Here is a 17068-nt window from a genome sequence, read left to right as displayed (position 1 = left end):
GAGAGACAATTTAACAATTATAGTAGGGCTACATGCTAAGATGGGCCTCTAAATCAGGGGAATCATAACAGAAGAGGTAACACCTGAATTCCAAAGAATTAGCTAGATGAAACCTGGCTAAAAGTAACCACTAGGCAGCATAAACACAATGAAACAATCATTCTCACATTCCATTTTACAACTATTCATTGAGTGCCTACTTTGTGCAAGGCAGTGTTCCAGGCACTCGGGATATATCTTTGAGGGAAAAAACCCCAAAGATCTTGCCTTCACGGTTCTTACTTTCTATGGAAAGACAACAAACATCTTTAGTAAGTAAATTACATAGTAACTTAAAAGATAAGTACTACATAAAAAAAAAGAGTTGAGTATGCTAAAAAGGATGGGAGTGTGGAAGCAGGAGAAGGTTACAGTGTTCAATAGAGTAGTCAGGATAAGAATTATTGAGAAGGTACGGTTTAAGAAGAGGGAAGAGTGCTACAGGAATGGGAAACAGGGCAAACACACAAAGAATGAGACCAGTTTTAAAAAGCAAACCAAGATAGAGTGAGAGGAAGAGTAGAAGAGGAAAGAAAGCAAAGAGCCAGGAAGGGCTGTTTGGCTTGTTATCTAAATGAAATGAGGAACAACTGAAGCATTTGAGTGTGGCGAGAGGGAAGGGCATGATCTGGCTTAAGTTTTAGAAGAACTGTTCTGATTTTTAAGAACAGACCATAAGAGGAAAGGGTAGACACAGGGAAACCTGTTAGGAGGCTATAGTAGAATCCCAGGCCAGAGATGATGGTGGCTAGGACCAGGAAGGTAACAGTGGAGGTAGTGAGAGGTAATCAAATTCTGGATACATGTTGAAGTAGAGATGACAGGATTTCCTGACAAGACTTGATATAGGGTATGAAAGAGAAGTAAAGGATGACTCCAAGGTTAACCGAAAGGAACATCCTTTCAGTTAATTGAGCAACTGAAAGGATGCAGTGCAAACAATTAAGATGAAAAAACTAAGTGTGGAGCAAGTTTGAGGGGAGGATCAGGAATTCAGTTTAGACACATTAAGTTTAAGACATCTATTAGACAGCCGGGCGCGGAGGCTCACGCCTGTAATCCCAGCACTTTGGGAGGCTGAGGCGGGTGGATCACGAGATCAGGAGATTGAGACCATCCTGGCTAACACGGTGAAACCCCATCTCTACTAAAAATACAAAAAATTAGCCGGGCATGGTGGCTGGGCACGTGTAGTCCCAGCTACTTGGGAGGCTGAGGCAGGAGAATGGCGTGAACCTGGGAGGCAGAGGTTTCAGTGAACTGAGATCGTGCCACTGCACTCCAGCCTGGGCGACAGAGCGAGACTCCGTCTCAGAAAAAAAAAAAAAAAAAAAAGACTATTAGATATCTAAGTAGAGACAATAAATGGGCAGTTGGTTATACAACTATGGTGGTCAGGAGAGAGGTCTGGCTGGAGATTTGAATTTGAGAGTGATCATAATACAGACAGTACTTAAAATCCACAGGATTAGATGGGATTACCAAGGGAATGTACATACACAAGAAAAAAGGGATCGTGAACTATAGCACTTCAACTTTAAGAGATTACAGAGGAAAAAAGAAACCAGCAAAGGAAACTGAGAAGGAATAACCAGACACGGGTCTGGTGTCCTGAAAGTCAAGTGAATAAAATTTTCAGAGAGGGAAGTAATTAACTGGCAAGTGTTGCTAATAAATCAAAAACAACAGAAACTGAGAAATGACCACTGGATTTAGTAATGTGCAGCTTACTGACATTGATGATACAAGTTTTGGCAAACTGATGGGGTGACATCAAAGCCTGATTAGTGTGAGTTAAGGGGAAACAGAGAAATCAAAAATAGTAAATACAGACATTTCTTTAAGAAATTTCGCTGCAAAAGGGAGCAAAGGAATAGCTGGGAGGGGAAGTGATGTCAGATTTTTCTTACAGTGGGAGAAGTAAGAGCATGTTTGATTTTGTAGGGAATGAAAAATTGGCAATTTATGAGGGAATAATTGCTAGAGTGATATTCTGGAAAAGACAAGAAAGGATGAGACTGAATACGCAAGTGAAGAAAATGACTTTAGATAAGAACATGGCAAGTTCCCAGTGAAGTAATAAGCAAGCATTGGCTGAGAGTATTAGTGGTTTGAGGAGAGAGTATACAGTAGTGCAGGAAAGTGGAAGAGTTGAATACAATAGTCAAGTATATCAGGAAACTACAAATAATTCAATATAGCTAGAGCAATGATTTCAGAAATGTTCAGATTTCTGTAATAATGCATCTGTCCATTTAGAAGACTACAAGCTTCTGGAGGACATAATCCATGTACCTTTGGTTCTCTAGCACTCAAGATAATGCTTGGCACATAGCAGGTCCTTAAAAATGAATGCTGAATGATCAAATAAGCAAAGCTACCCTCTCTTAGAGCACAGGGGCTTTATTTCTCCACCCAATTGGCAACAAAATTCCCATATGCTGAAGTCTGGTCAGAGCCCAACTCTTAAAGGAAATTTTCCTTGTCTAGATGAAAAATGACAGATTTATCTTGACATGATTCAAACAACACAAGTTTTCCAAAATAAGGCATAAATTCATTAGAGAATCTTGGTACTGAAAAACTAAACCAGATCAACCCCTCACTTTATAGATGAGGAAAATGAGGCCAAGAGGCTTGCTCAAGGTCAGTCAATCTACAATTAAAATAGCTTCAATCGAAGAATATCACAAATTCTACAGATAGAAAAGCCAAAAAACAAAAACAAAAAGGCTTACTTTGCCATGTTTTTCCTTCATGGCATTACTTTGGTTGTCTGTTTCTGTCTTCTTGGTATCATCTTTTGGTTGGTCTGCCTTAGCTTTGTTTTCCTCAGCAATTGAGTTTTTCTCAGTTGCACTACTTGAATTACATTCCCACTTCACAAACTTCTCTTCTACTATGCCCTTCAGCTGAAAGTCATCCATTCTTTTTGGGTCAAAGCCTTCAATCTATATAAAAAGGCATTCCAAATTGGTAGTGGAAAAATTATTTAAAAAAAAAAAAGATGGACAAACAGACAAACCAGAATTCCAGCTTAAAATGTTTGAGCAGAGTTCTCTGCAAGAGCAAACTATATATATATATGCATATATATGTCACAAATTCATGCTTACCCAACTTCCAAGTAAGCAAGGAAGAAGAGGGGGTTTTCTCTGTTGTAGAAAAAACATCACCATTAAAGCAAAACAGTAAGAAGGGATTCCACCATCAGTTTGGGAGTCAATATAGCACAACTGCAAAATGAAGGGGAAAAAAGTACTACCATTTAGCTTTCTTAATTTTCATGATAAAAGTAGCTTGTTTTTTCCTACCCTAATCATTGTAAAAAGTTCAAATGACAATGAAAAATATAAAGAATAACTTGAAATATCATCACTCTAAAATAACCATTAAAATGTTGGTGATCATTTTTTCATTCTTTTTAAAATTCATACAAAGATACATATTTTTGTTAAAAGGAATAATATTACATGTAGTTATTTTACTGTGGACACATTTTAAAAATATTTTTTCATCTTGCCTCTACTTCTACTTCAATTAACAACCTTCTATGTCTTCTTCTAGGCCTTTTTCTATACTCATATACAAATACACATACATTTCTATTTCCTATATAGGTATAGGGAGAAGTTTAAGTTTTTCAACATTATTTTACCAAAATAGTATATTATAGACGTCTCTCTGTATATTCCTCTTCTCCCTTAACAATATATCAAGAAAGTCCCTTTAAGTCAGTTAGCAAGATCTAACACGTTATTTTATTTTTGAGACAGGGTCTTGCTCTGTAGCCCAGGGTGGAGTGCAGTGGCATGATCATGACTCACTGCAGGCTCAACCTCCCAGCCTCAAGTGATCCTTCCACATAGCTGGGACTACAGGCATGCACCACCATGCTCAGCTAATTTTTTTTATTTTGTAGACTATTTGTAGACAAATTTTACTTACGTTGCCCAGGCTGGTCTCGAACCCTTGGGCTCAAAAGATCTCCCCGCTCGGCCTCCCAAAGTGCTGGGTATTTATAGGCATGAGCCACCATGCCCAGCCAGCCAACACATTCTTTTAAATGCTTAAATTATAGTCTATGATATGGATGGTTACGTAACAGTTCCCCCATTCAAGAACATTCACATTTTGTTCCCAGTTTTTGCCACTTCAAATAATGCTGTAATGTTCATCCTTATACATGTTTCCTAAGTATTGGTGCTTATTTCTATAAGCTGTATTCCTAGGAATGTTTGTTAAATTAAAAAATGAGTGATATATTTTAATCTTAAAATATATTGTTAAGAATCGTTTTTCCAAAATCACTACAAAAATTCGTATTTTCCACTAGGAACCCAGGTGTGTTCACCCCTTCGAACACTAGGTATTATCCAATGCATACACCCCTTCAAACACTAGGTATTATCACTTAAAAAATAATTTTCAATAATTTTCAATGGGATGGGTGAAATGTAGTATCTGATGGTTACTTTAATTTGCATGTCCTTGACCCTAAAGAGATTATGAAATTTGTGTATGTTTACTAACCATTTGGGATTTATTCTTTTCTAAATTGCCTATTAAATATTTTGCCAGTTTTTCTATTTTCATGCAATACATCAATTTATAAGAGTGTTAATTATAGATAATAACCCTTTACGTCTGATATATGCAGTTGAAAGATGTTATTTTTCCCAATCTACTATTTTTCTTTTGATATTATTTATATTTTACCATATAAAATTTTTAAATTTTCACTATGCTTTAGTTTAAATATGCTTATTTCAGACACTCAGCCCTCCATATCAATGGGTTCTGCATCTGCACATTCAATCAACTGCACACTGAAAATATTTTTTAGGCCGGGCACACTGGCTCATGCAAGTAATCCCAGCACTTTGGGAGGCAGAGTGGGTGGATGACTTAAGGTCAGGAGTTCGAGACCAGCCTGGCCAACATAGTGAAACCCTGTCTCTACTAAAAATACAAAAATTAGCCAGGCACAGTGGCAGGCACCTTTAATCTCAGCTACTCGGGAGGCTGAGACAGGAGAATCACTTGAACCCAGGAGGTGGAGGTTGCAGTGAGCTGAGATTGCGCCACTACACTCCAGCCTGGGCAACACCCCATCAAAAAATTTATATATACATTTTCTTCATTAAGTAAAATTATTTATTTATTTATTGCAAGGTGTGGTGATGGACACATATCACCTGCAGCTGATGCAGTCCCAGCTAGCTACTCAAGAGGCAGAGGCAGAAGTCCAGGAGTTTGAGTCCAGCCCAGACAACATAGCAAGACCTCCGTCTCTAAAAACATATATAATTGAAAAATTTGTTAAATGCCAGATGCAAAGGCCCTGCCTCTTGAAAAAGCAAAACAAAACAAAACAAAACAAAAATATGCCAGGCACAGTGGCATACACCAGTAGTCCTAGCTACTCAGGAAGCTGAGGTGGGAGGATCCCTTGAGCCCAGGAGTTCAAGGTTACAGTGAGCTATGATGGCACCACTGCACTCTGGCCTGGGCAACAGAGTGAGACTCTGTCTCTGAAAAAAATTAAAATGTTAAATTTTAAAAACTAAAAATAGCAATATAATAAAAAATACAAATTAAAAAATACAGTACAACTATTTACAGAGCATTTATACTGTATTAGATGTTATAAGTAATCTAGGGATGACTTAAAGTATGTTAGAGTCTATGTGAAGGTTAGATACAAATAACACACAATTTGTATAAGGGACTTGAGCGTCCTCAAATTCTGGTATCCTTGGGGGTCTTGGAACCAATCCCCCCACCACTGGATACTGAGGACAACTATACACCCTCTAGGTATCCTATCATAGTAAAAGATCTCCCCATCCCATTATTTACATACACATACTCCTACATTTTTCTTCTAAAATTTTAAATTTTCATTTAAGTAAAATTTATTTTTGCATTTAGCATGCTGAGTCCAACATTATTTTCTTCCAGTAAGATACAGTTGTGAAAGCACTATTTAATAAAATCTGTACACTAGATCATCTGAGCATTCTATTCTGTTCCATAGATCTATTTTTCTATTTCTATGCCAATAGCATACTCTTGATTAAAGCAGTTTTACAGACTTCCTTTTTGCTCCTCCTGAGTTCATTCCCACCTTGGAAGCTTTGGACTAACTGTGCCTTGGAGAGTTTTCCATCAGATTTTCATGTGGCTAGCTATTACCCATCTGAGCTTAAATATCATCTCTTCAGAGTCTTTTCCTGACCATTCAGAGTAATGTCATTCATTCTATCATTTCATTTTTGTAGCACTAAGCTCTAGCAGATATTATTATTTATGTATTTCTTTACTGTTTGACTCTTCCAGAAGTATGTGAGCACCATGAAAGCAGGACTCTGTATGTCCTGTTAGATGTTCCCAGCCTCTAGAACAGTGTCTGACACACAGAAGGCATTTAACGAATGTTTGCTGAATGCATGGATTTGTTCAGATTTTGCTTTCATCTTTCAATAATATAATTTCTTCTTATATCTTTGTTATTAAATCTCTTCCTTAGTGTTTTATAATTTATGTTGCTGTCATAAAGGTACATATTTTTCCCCATTTCCATTCTAACAGGCTATTTTTATGGCAGAGAATGGCCATTCATTTTTGTATATTTATCTTGTATTTAGTTATCTTACTAAATTCTCTTATTAATCCTAGTAGTTTTTTACTAGGGTTTTCTAGGCGTACAATCATATCATTAGCACAAAGAGATAATTTTATACTTTTCCCAATATTTACATTCAATTATTTCATTTTCTTATTGCATTTCCTAAAATCCCAAAACAATGTACAACATCAATGGTGAACTTCTCTGCAATATTCTTTATCTTAACATATATGGCTTAAATGATGTTTCTTATTGTTTTGGCTTTGTTTTTTGTGTGTTTTTAATAAATGGTTTTCATCATAAACTTCCATTTCTAGCTGACTTAAAAGTTTCTGTTAGGGGGAACATGCCCTTTCAGCATCTAGGATTTTTTTTTCTGCTTCATGTGTTAATATAATAAATTATGTGAACAGACTTCCTGATATTAAACCATTCTTATAATCTTGAAGTAAATCATGCAAGATCATGGCATATTAACCTTTGATACATGGATATATTTCATTTGCTTATATTTCATTTAGATTGTAGCATCTATATACGATTGGTCTATACTGGATTGGTTGGATTCATTTTTAAATCATTGTTTTCTTCTGTAGACAATGAAGATTTAGGATAATAATAATAATATAGAGTAATTATACCATAGCATAATATCTTGGTACATTTAAGATTGCAACTCAAAATAAAAGACAACTAAAAACACTTGTCAAAAAAGAGTTTGAAACATTCGACTAGAATAAACTCTCACTTATCCAAAATATTAAGACAAGGGTAAACTGCCTAATGAATAAGTCAACTTAACCAAAAATTCCTTTGCAACTATAAAGAACTGTCAATATATTCTGCTAACATTACCAGACATCTCACAGATAAACAAGATTAAAGCAGTTTAAGAGAGAGCTCTTAAAACCCAGATATCTCTTTCAGATGACAAATAGTGCTAAAATGCAATTCTTACATTAACCACAACAAGTGGCTCTAAGTCAGGTAACTTGACTAATAATGTACTGATGATAAGGCTAAAGAGTTCTGCCACCTAGAGTTAAGAAGCTTTATCTAGAAAACTATTTCCCATTACTAAAATGCAAAGACTATAACTACTTAAGACAGCCAGAGAATAATCAACTGCAATCTCATATCACAGTTATGAGAATAAATTACATACTAGAATTGTCCTGAACCCCCAAATCATGGAAAAATGCGTGCTTAACTAGATAATGTACAATATGGCTTAAAACTTCAAGAAAAACAAAGCTATTTAAAAAAAATCTTTTAGAAGAAAAACTAGGAATTATTTCTAAGTTTCTTAAGAAAATGAATACCATGAAAAAACTTTCTTTGCAACTAACACAAATGACAAAAACGAGACATGTTATTCTGTTGGAAACAGAAAGAAACCACTCTACAACCAGTTTTGTAATATATGTTTCAGTGTCCATTGACTGGCATATTTAGAATCTACATGGATCAACTACTAAAACACCATGAGCAACCTTTTCCAAGAGTCACTTTAGGAAACAATATTTATGGGCCACATTTTTTTCCAAAATAAAAAGAATGTATTTGAGTATCATTTATAATCTTCTAACACAGACTACTTATTTTACTGAGTAGAACAATGTCTGGGAGAAAACTGACATGACTTTATGACCACAAAAAAAATTAGGGCATAATTTAAAAGTATCAACAAAGAAGCAACTGTGTATTCCATCATCCTTTATATTTCTGTAGTATTTTCGAGCCTGAAGTATATTCTCATGAATTATCTAATAGCATTACCAAAATATTCTCTCCAGGTGAAAAAAATTGAAGCTCAGATAGGTGAAGTACCTTGCTTGAAGACTTAGCAAAGCCAGGTGCTGTGGCTCACACCTGTAATCCCAGCACTTTGGGAGGCTAGGGTGGGAGGATCATTTGAGCCCTGTAGTTGAAGACCAGCCTGGGCAACAAAATGAGAACCCATCTCTACAAAAAATAAAAATAAAAAATTAGCCAGGCACGTTGGTACACGCCTGTGGTCCCAGGTACTCTGGAAGCCCGCGGCAGGAGGATCGCTTGAGCCTGGGAGGTCGAGGCTACCGTTAGCCGTGATCGCTCACTCCAGCACTAGGTGACAGAGACCTCATCTCAAAACACAAAAAAAAACTTAGTAAAAAAAACCATACCTGGAATTGGTTTACTCCATTCCATACACTGATTTCCTATAGTATGCTAGGCATAGAGTATAAGATAAATGAGAGGAAGTAGTCACCCTCCCTCAACCTATTTTACTGCCTCCACTCACTTCCATGGGTTAAAAATCTTTCTGGCCCAGGCACAGTGCCTCACACCCGTAATTCCAGCACCTGGGAGGGCAAGGTGGGAGGACTGCTTGAGCCCAGAAGTTCAAGGCCAGCATGGGCAACATCATGAGACCCCATCTCTACTTAAACAAACAAACAAAAAAAACACAACTCCTTTCTGAAGAAACTAGGTCATTTATTCAACAAATATTTACTGAGTGCCTACTATGTGCTGACACAGTAAAATAAGCAGAAATGGGGATCAGCCGTGAATACATAAAACATTAAAATCCCTGCCCTCAAAGAGTTTACAATTTCACAGAACAGACTGCAACAAATTTACGTATGGCAGCTGGTAATCAATGTGAGCATAAACCTGAAAAAAGTAAGAGTGAAGCATTCTAAATACCTAAGGTAAGAACATTCTAGATGAAGGAAACAGCAAATACAAAGGCCTTGAGTATAAAGAAGCCCCAACCTTAGGCTTTCTGACTGTTCCGTACTCAGCCAGCTGGTGCTGCCCCAAGCATGGGGGCAATTCTCTAAACAGAGCCCAGACAAAAAATTCCAGAGACTTCTCTATTTTTGCTATGAAGTTACCACTCTAACACCATCCCCTTAATCAGTTTTCTTTGTATATGACTGAGAATTTACTCACCAGTCTAACAAGTGATGAATACTCTACCGATAGGGCAGGAATACACAAACAAAAGGCTAAAATCTCTCTCTCTAGTCATTTGGAATGATATTGATAATTAACTACTCCTCCCTATCCCCACATCAAAGAAATAAACACAGGGCAACCACAGCCTTTAGACATACAAATTAAGACTAATTTAGGAAACTTAAATAACTAATGCTCAGCAGTTGCCCAATCAGAAATTGGTACATGTTATCAATGATTTAGAGGAAAGAGAATAGCATTCTTAGAGACTGGGGGAAAAAATATGCCAACAAAAGAATCTTAATGTATATACATCTTAAAACCTTACAAGTTTAACTTACAATAAGAGTGAAAACTTGAGCCTCATATGCTGATATGAAAGAGAACATTTCTATAGTACATAAAAGGAGAATATAGCATGACAATTAAAAATTCTAAAATATATCCATAAGTGTGTCTACAAAAATTTATTTTTATGTCCATAAATTACAACCTGCCACACCACTTTCTGTCTAGCACAGAAAACTACTTTCTCCCACATGTTATGATTGATGTTACATGTCAGTACAAGAAAAGGCCTAATTTTGAAGATTAAATACATTTCCTTCTAAAAATATAAATAAGTAGTTTTCCTCTCTTTCACTTACCTTAGCCCAGTAGCGAAAGGCTAACACCAAGGGAATAAAGACAGGTTCTATTTTGCCAAGGGCAGTAAGTAAATCAGTAGTGAGACATGCCATATCGTTTCCTGCACTCACTCTACAAAGTAAACCACTGTGAATGAGAAAGAAACAAATTTCATTGTATTAATACCCTTAAAAGCAGAATGCTTCAAATCCTGTGGCTATTTTCTTTCTAGTTATCATACTGTAACATAGTACCGTAAAAGCCCTAATAAAAACAAATGTTTTAATAAATTTAGAGCTAACTGAAAACTACATGTCATTCCATAACTAGAGTTCCATACGAATTAAAGAAAGATGTTTTTAACATTCATTTGTACTTCAGAAATAAATTTCAACCAAACTTAGTATTTAAGTTAATGAGAAATTAATTTCAAAAGCAGCATTATGAATTATCAAAACTGATATACATGAGAGACAGGGCACTGATCTCTTCAATGTCAAATAGTGCAAGGTAATTTCCTAGTTCAATCCTCTTGCTTTCTACATGATAATAGCAAAAAATGAATACTTAACTGACTGGCTATACTTCTTGACTCTAATTTTTCCTATCCAAGCTTTCACAATTGTACTAATATGTTATTTTCAGAGTAAAGATTAGACAGGATTTGCAGATTAACCCACAAATTATACTTCTGTGTAAGTGAAAACAGCAGCTACCTTAAATGGGATGACAGAAGTGTAGTGAAGATATTTTGAAAGCAGGGAGAAGAATAAATCTGAGGTGTCACACACAGGCAATTTAACACAATGTGGCAGAAAAAACACTAAAAGTCACTTTGCCTCCATTTTCCAATTATAGTTTCCCCCTCAATGATGTGAATCTAGACAAACTGATAAACCACTCCAGGTCTCATTTTTCTAGTTTAGAAAATAAATCTGAACTACATCGCCATAGACTCATCTAGCTTTGAATAAGAAAATACCTTGATCTTAAAATATAATACAAGTTAATAATCAATAAAAGAATATCATTTCTGTATTGTTTCCATGTCTCCCACACTACTTTCAAATAGGATTTAGTTTTTGCTTTCAAAGGCACTTTGATCTCTTAGACTTATAGACATCTAACTAGAAAGGCAAGATCAGTCTTCAATTTAGGACTGATCTTGAGTTTATTCAATTTAAATCAACTCATTCAATGTAAGTGAACTAAAAACTAAATTCTAAATTCTAATGGCTTGTGAGATCCTTGAGAAGAGAGGCTTTTTTTTTTTTTTTTTGAGACAGGGTCTCACTCTGTCACCCAGGCTGGAGTGCAGTGGCACAATCATGGCTCACTGCAGCCTCAACCTCCCAGGCTCAGGCCATCCTCCCACCTCAGCCTCCCAAGTAGCTGGGACCACAGGCACACACACCCACCATGCCCGGCTGATTTTTTTATTTTTTTTTTGTGGAGACAAGGTCTCACTATGTTGCCCAGGCTAGTCTTGAATTCCTGGGCTCAAGTGACTGAAGAGAGGCTATTTCTTCTTTATGTCTGTATCCATAGAGCAAAGTAGTACCTGCATATAAGTAAATGCAATACTCTTGGGTGAGTGACTTGAAAAAAAAAAAATTAAAGTTTTGCCTAGAGTATTTTATTTTCAACTGTCTGGTGTTCTATATATTTCTTGTTCACATGCATTTGGTAAGCTTGCTATTTTTAATGAATAGAAACTAGCTTAGTCATATTCATCCAAGGAGGAATCTAAAACAAAAACTTTTTCTCTTAAAGATCATTCACTACAAATTTGGTTGTTGGGGTTTGTTTCTTTAAATATTTTATCTTCATTGTTACCAACCTTTTTCGATCTCTGCACACCACAACAGGAACTTTAGCGTGAAAATCAGATTCCACATCTACATATAATACTAATAAGGAAAAAAAAAGTAAGCTAATGTCAACATCTCTAAAATATGTACTCTACAGTAAACATTAAGTAACAGTTTCCTTCTGAAAATCATTCTCATTGCTTCTGTGGGATAATCCACTCTTCTCATTATGAGCACCAACCCAGCGAAATCTCTTACCTCTCCTGGTGTCATTTGCTGTATATCACAAACCACAGGTACAGCCCCAAATACTGTCCAAAAATTATAATCACCTTAAGAAAGGTCTTAACATCCCTAAAAGTTTTAATATTTCCAAGTAAGTAGATAATCTAGTCAAAGTTGTTAAACCTTCATAGATAACAGCAAAGAGAGGACACCCCTTACTCCTGAGAGCTAGTTCCACAGGAGCCATGAAAGGAGGACCTATCATGCTTTGACAGTTTAGTTCTTTTAAATTACCAATGTAATTACAACCTAACTCTTCAGGCCACATTTCCCGTTAGTGTATGAAGAGTTTGCCTAATCAAAGCTGCTAAGGAAGGACTAACTGGATGAAGCACATTTCTACCCTGAAATCTTTCTCTGTATCTCCAAGGGTAAGCCCCATGCCACAAATGTCTAATCTAAATAAAAACAGATAGATTAGCCGGGCGTGGTGGCTCACACCTGTAATCCCAGCACTTTGGGAGGCCGAGGTGGGTGGATCACGAGGTCAGGAGTTCAAGACCAGCCTGGCCAAGATGGTAAAACCTCGTCTCTACTAAAAATACAAAAATTATCCGGGCGTGGTGGCACGCGCCTGTAATCCCAGCTACTCGGGAGGCTGAGGCAGAGAACTGCTTGAACCCAGGAGGCAGAGGTTGAAGTGAGCCGAGATCGTGCCACTACATTCCCACTTCAGCCTGAGCGAGACTCCATCTCAAAATAAACAAAACAAAAATAACAACAACAAAAAACCAGATAGATTAACATCACTTGTAATTCAAAGAAAATTTCTCAATAGTACTTGTTGTAATGATTAATTTAGTCAAAAAACACGTGCTGAAGACCTGTATGTCAGAAACTTCATTAAGCAGGGTCAATATGACAATGAGTAAAACACAAAAAAGGTCAATAAGGGGTTTGGAACACAAATATATAAACATATAAATCCTGTAGGTGACCTGTAGAAGATACGGTAAGAACATAAAGGAAGAAATAATCAATTTTACAATCAGACTGAGTTTTATAAGCCTACATTGTATGACTTAAGATAATCTACTTATATATCTTGGATGGAAAAGGCATATATTAAATATTTGTGCTAGGATGATACTACTTAGGAAGTCTGAAGAGGTAAATGCTATGTCTACCTCTTATTTGTAGTAAACTTAAAAGTTTTTCAGCAATTAGAAACAAGTATTGAAGAAAGAAAACTGTATTAAAATACCTTTATATGATACACTGTACCAAACTCATTCCTAGAAAACTATTTTCCCAAGACAATGGCCAACAGGAAACTGATAAGAGCTGATTGTGTGGACAGAAAGAAAAAAGAAATTTAGAATTCATATTAAAGCCAATGAGAGAGTATGGCTTTAAAAAAAAGCTCTCTCTTCTAACCCAAATTGCAAATACTTTTGATTTATATAATTTAGGGTAATAATAACAATCACAACAGCAAAAACGTAATATGAAGTTATTGTATATCCCACACTTTTCTAAACTATAGTTTAGCCTATCTCATTCTTACAACAACTTTCTCATCAAAAAGATACAATGTAATATTACCATTTTACAGATGGGAAAGCTAAGGTATTAACACAAATAATTTGTCAAAGGACACACAACCAGTAAGTGGCAGAACTAAAATCTGAGCCCAGAAAGTCTAGCTCCAGCTCCCAAGCTTAATCTTAAGCATTCACTTTGTAACAAGAAAAACAGTAAGTAAAAACCAAGCAAATCTTGAAGATTGTAACACATGACCTGGAGCCTGGTTTGAGAATCATGTAATTTTTAAATTTTTCTTACCTATATGAATGATGTGTTTACAAAGGCAATCCAGACAGACAAAGCACATATGAAAAACTCAACTAGGTATGATTCAACTGATGTAATATAAATGATTAAATTAATATAGATGCTTTAGGTGGGAAAAAACATATTTACTCAATGCATGCATACATTTTTATTCCAAGTCTCTCCTTAATCTTCTTTCAGTAATGACCTCATAATGATTATAGGTTTTGTCTTCTTTTACATAAGAAATGCCCATAATATTCAAAGCAAATATTTTTTAATTACCCAAAGGCAGTAGTTTTTTGCATATGAAGGTTTTTTGTTTTTGTTTTTTCCAGACGGAGTTTCACTTTTGCCGCCCAGGCTGGAGTGTAGCAGCGCAATCTCGGCTCACTGCAACCTCCGCATCCCGGGTTCAAGCAATTCTTCTGCCTCAGTCTCCCGAGTAGCTGGGACTACAGGTACGTGCCACCATGCCTGGCTAATTTTGTGTTTTTAGTAGAGACGGGGTTTCAGCATGTTAGTCAGGCTGGTCCCAAACGCCTGACCTCAGGTGATCCACCCATCTCAGCCTCCCAGAGTGCTGGGATTACAGGTGTGAGCCACGGTGCCCAGCCTACATATCAATTTTAATATGGCATTTTTTTTTTACCTAAGTTACGGTTAAATTATATTTTCTAGTATATCTATAAACAAGTGTGTGTATGTATCTCCATTTGTAATGCAATGACTCAACTATGCCAGCAGTTTAGTTTTAACTTGGTTAGCCATATATAAACAACACATGTACCTTTAGAAAGACAAATTTAAAAAAAAAAGAAAAGAAAAAGAAAAGAAACTCACCATTTTTCTTTAAAATCCCAAGTACTTTTATCAGAAGATCTGGATGATTCATCTAAAAAAGTTTCAAAATAAATCGATATACTAATTTCAAAGTTCGGACAGCAGAACATTAAGGAAAACTCAATTTCATTAAAGAATAACATTTAAATATAATCATGCTCTGTGTTTTAAATAGTGAAAACAGAATCTTTTTTTTTGTTTGTTTGTTGAGGTTTCCCTGTATTGTCCAGGCTGCAGCATGACCATAGCTCACTACAGCCTGAACTTCTGGGCTCAAAGACTCCTCCTGCCTCAGCATCCCGAGTAGCTAGGAGTATAAGTGTGTGCCACCACATCCAGCTAATACTTTTTTTTTTTTTTTTTTAAGAGACAAGGTCTTGCTATATTGCCCAGGCTGGTCTTGAACTCCTGGCAAGAAGGATTCCTCCTACTTTTGCCTCCCAAAGCACGGGAATTATAGGCATGAGCCACCTTACCTGGCCATGTTTTACTTTTATGTCAACAAATCTTGTTCAAAGAAGTAGAATCTAATAAATGATATAGCACTTTTATTCCAGAAACACTCTTAGAATTAATGGTTTCTTAAAGCAAGAAAAGGTTCTGGAATTTCCCATCAAAACAAAAGAGAAATGAGTTGACCAGATGACTGTGAAAAACAAATTGTTGAGATAAAAACTTTAAGGGATACAGACAACTGGAAGCTTAGTCAAAAGGCTTAGAATAAAATACTATTTTATGTAACAAGCTTGTCAAATGTTTAAAGTGTTTTTTGCTATTTAAGAATATTCAGGCCAGGTGCGGTGGCTCACACCTGTAATCCCAGCACATTGGGAGGCCGAGGCAGGCGGATCACCTGAGGTCAGGAGTTCAACACCAGCCTGACCAACGAGGTGAAACCCCGTTTCTACTAAAAATACAAAAATTAGCCAGGCATGGTGGCACACACCTGTAATCCCAGCTACTCAGGAGGCTGAGACAGGAGAATCACTTGAACCCAGGAGGTGGAGGGTGCAGTCAGCCAAGATTGCATCACTGCACTCCAGCCTGGGAAACAAAGTGAGGCTATGTCTCAAAAACAAACAACAAAAATATTTAATAACCATACATTAATTATAAAGTAAATGTATCACCCTACAAACACCAAATTTTCACCCAAATCAAACCTCCCTGAACATAAACATATTATGCAATTTAAAACATAAAATATTGACTTATTTTAAAAGATTGATATGTCAATAAAGAATGTCAGCAGTGCTAAACAATATTGTTCTAATACTGATAACAATATTAGAACAATATCAATATTGTTCTAATGATTCTAGGTACTACTTATTAAAAGTACCCATATGTACCAGATACTATATTAAAACACCTGACATATATTAATATTATCTCATTTAATATAAAAATTATTATTCCTGTTTTGGAAATGAGAAAACTGAAGCTCAAAAAGTTCAAGCAACTTGCTTATCACAGATAAGATCTGAATCTAGGTATCTGATTTCAAAACTCTTCCCACCTTCTATACTGCTTACCAGAAGTATTAACTATTCAACATGTTCAAATATAAACATTTTTCCTTTTTCCAGCTTTCCTCTTCTGCTTCCTTTTGCCCTTGTCCCTTATTTCTTTTATCCTGCCTTTGTCTGAAATCTAATAGTAATTTCCAAAAGCACTGTTTAGTCATGATGGTAACACTATACAAACCAGAGTTTTATATTTCCCTATCCTTTCTCTACAAAGATAATCCATAAAAATTACTAAGTACTAGTTAAGAACAACACAGGAAAGATTCTAATTACTTACCTTGGGAGGAAATTTTATATCTATATTAACATCACTACTTTTCAGAGCAAATCTAGTCAGAGATGAGCCATACAACCTAAGTGAACATTCTGGAATAAAGGAAAAACATCAAAGCATGAAATAGCATGCAAATATGAGAGAAGTAAAAAAACAGCGACGGGAAAATTTCACACACTTCAGTTCTACGTCTTCCATTTCTAGTAAGACAATTATACAAGAAGTACACCCTTTCTAACTGATCTATAAAATAAAAAAATGGTTCCCAGTTATGGAGTGTAGGAACAGAGAAGGGAGAGAGAAACTACTC

At 36.0% G+C, this 17068-nt stretch overlaps 1 protein-coding gene across 23 annotated transcripts in view; it reads right to left on the bottom strand.

The window, feature by feature from the left end:
- TUT4 (terminal uridylyl transferase 4) overlaps window positions 1–17068 on the bottom strand; it is a 130626-nt gene that overhangs the window by 55653 nt on the left and 57905 nt on the right. For 14 of the 23 annotated variants that reach the window (XM_063607544.1, XM_008967906.4, XM_063607549.1 and 11 more), the window contains 6 exons: window positions 16762–16850; window positions 14956–15007; window positions 12084–12153; window positions 10264–10390; window positions 3156–3275; window positions 2778–2990 (listed from right to left, as the gene is read on the bottom strand). In XM_063607544.1, coding sequence (XP_063463614.1) covers window positions 2778–2990; window positions 3156–3275; window positions 10264–10390; window positions 12084–12153; window positions 14956–15007; window positions 16762–16850 — 671 coding nt within the window. The remainder of the gene's footprint in view (window positions 1–2777; window positions 2991–3155; window positions 3276–10263; window positions 10391–12083; window positions 12154–14955; window positions 15008–16761; window positions 16851–17068) is intronic. The other 9 variants (XM_063607572.1, XM_063607570.1, XM_063607578.1 and 6 more) reach the window with 4 other exon arrangements.

The sequence above is a fragment of the Pan paniscus genome, chromosome 1 (assembly GCF_029289425.2).
Source record: "Pan paniscus chromosome 1, NHGRI_mPanPan1-v2.0_pri, whole genome shotgun sequence".
Lineage (NCBI taxonomy): Eukaryota > Metazoa > Chordata > Mammalia > Primates > Hominidae > Pan > Pan paniscus.
Note: the sequence above shows the minus strand (reverse complement) of the source record. Positions and strands in the feature narration are given on the sequence as shown.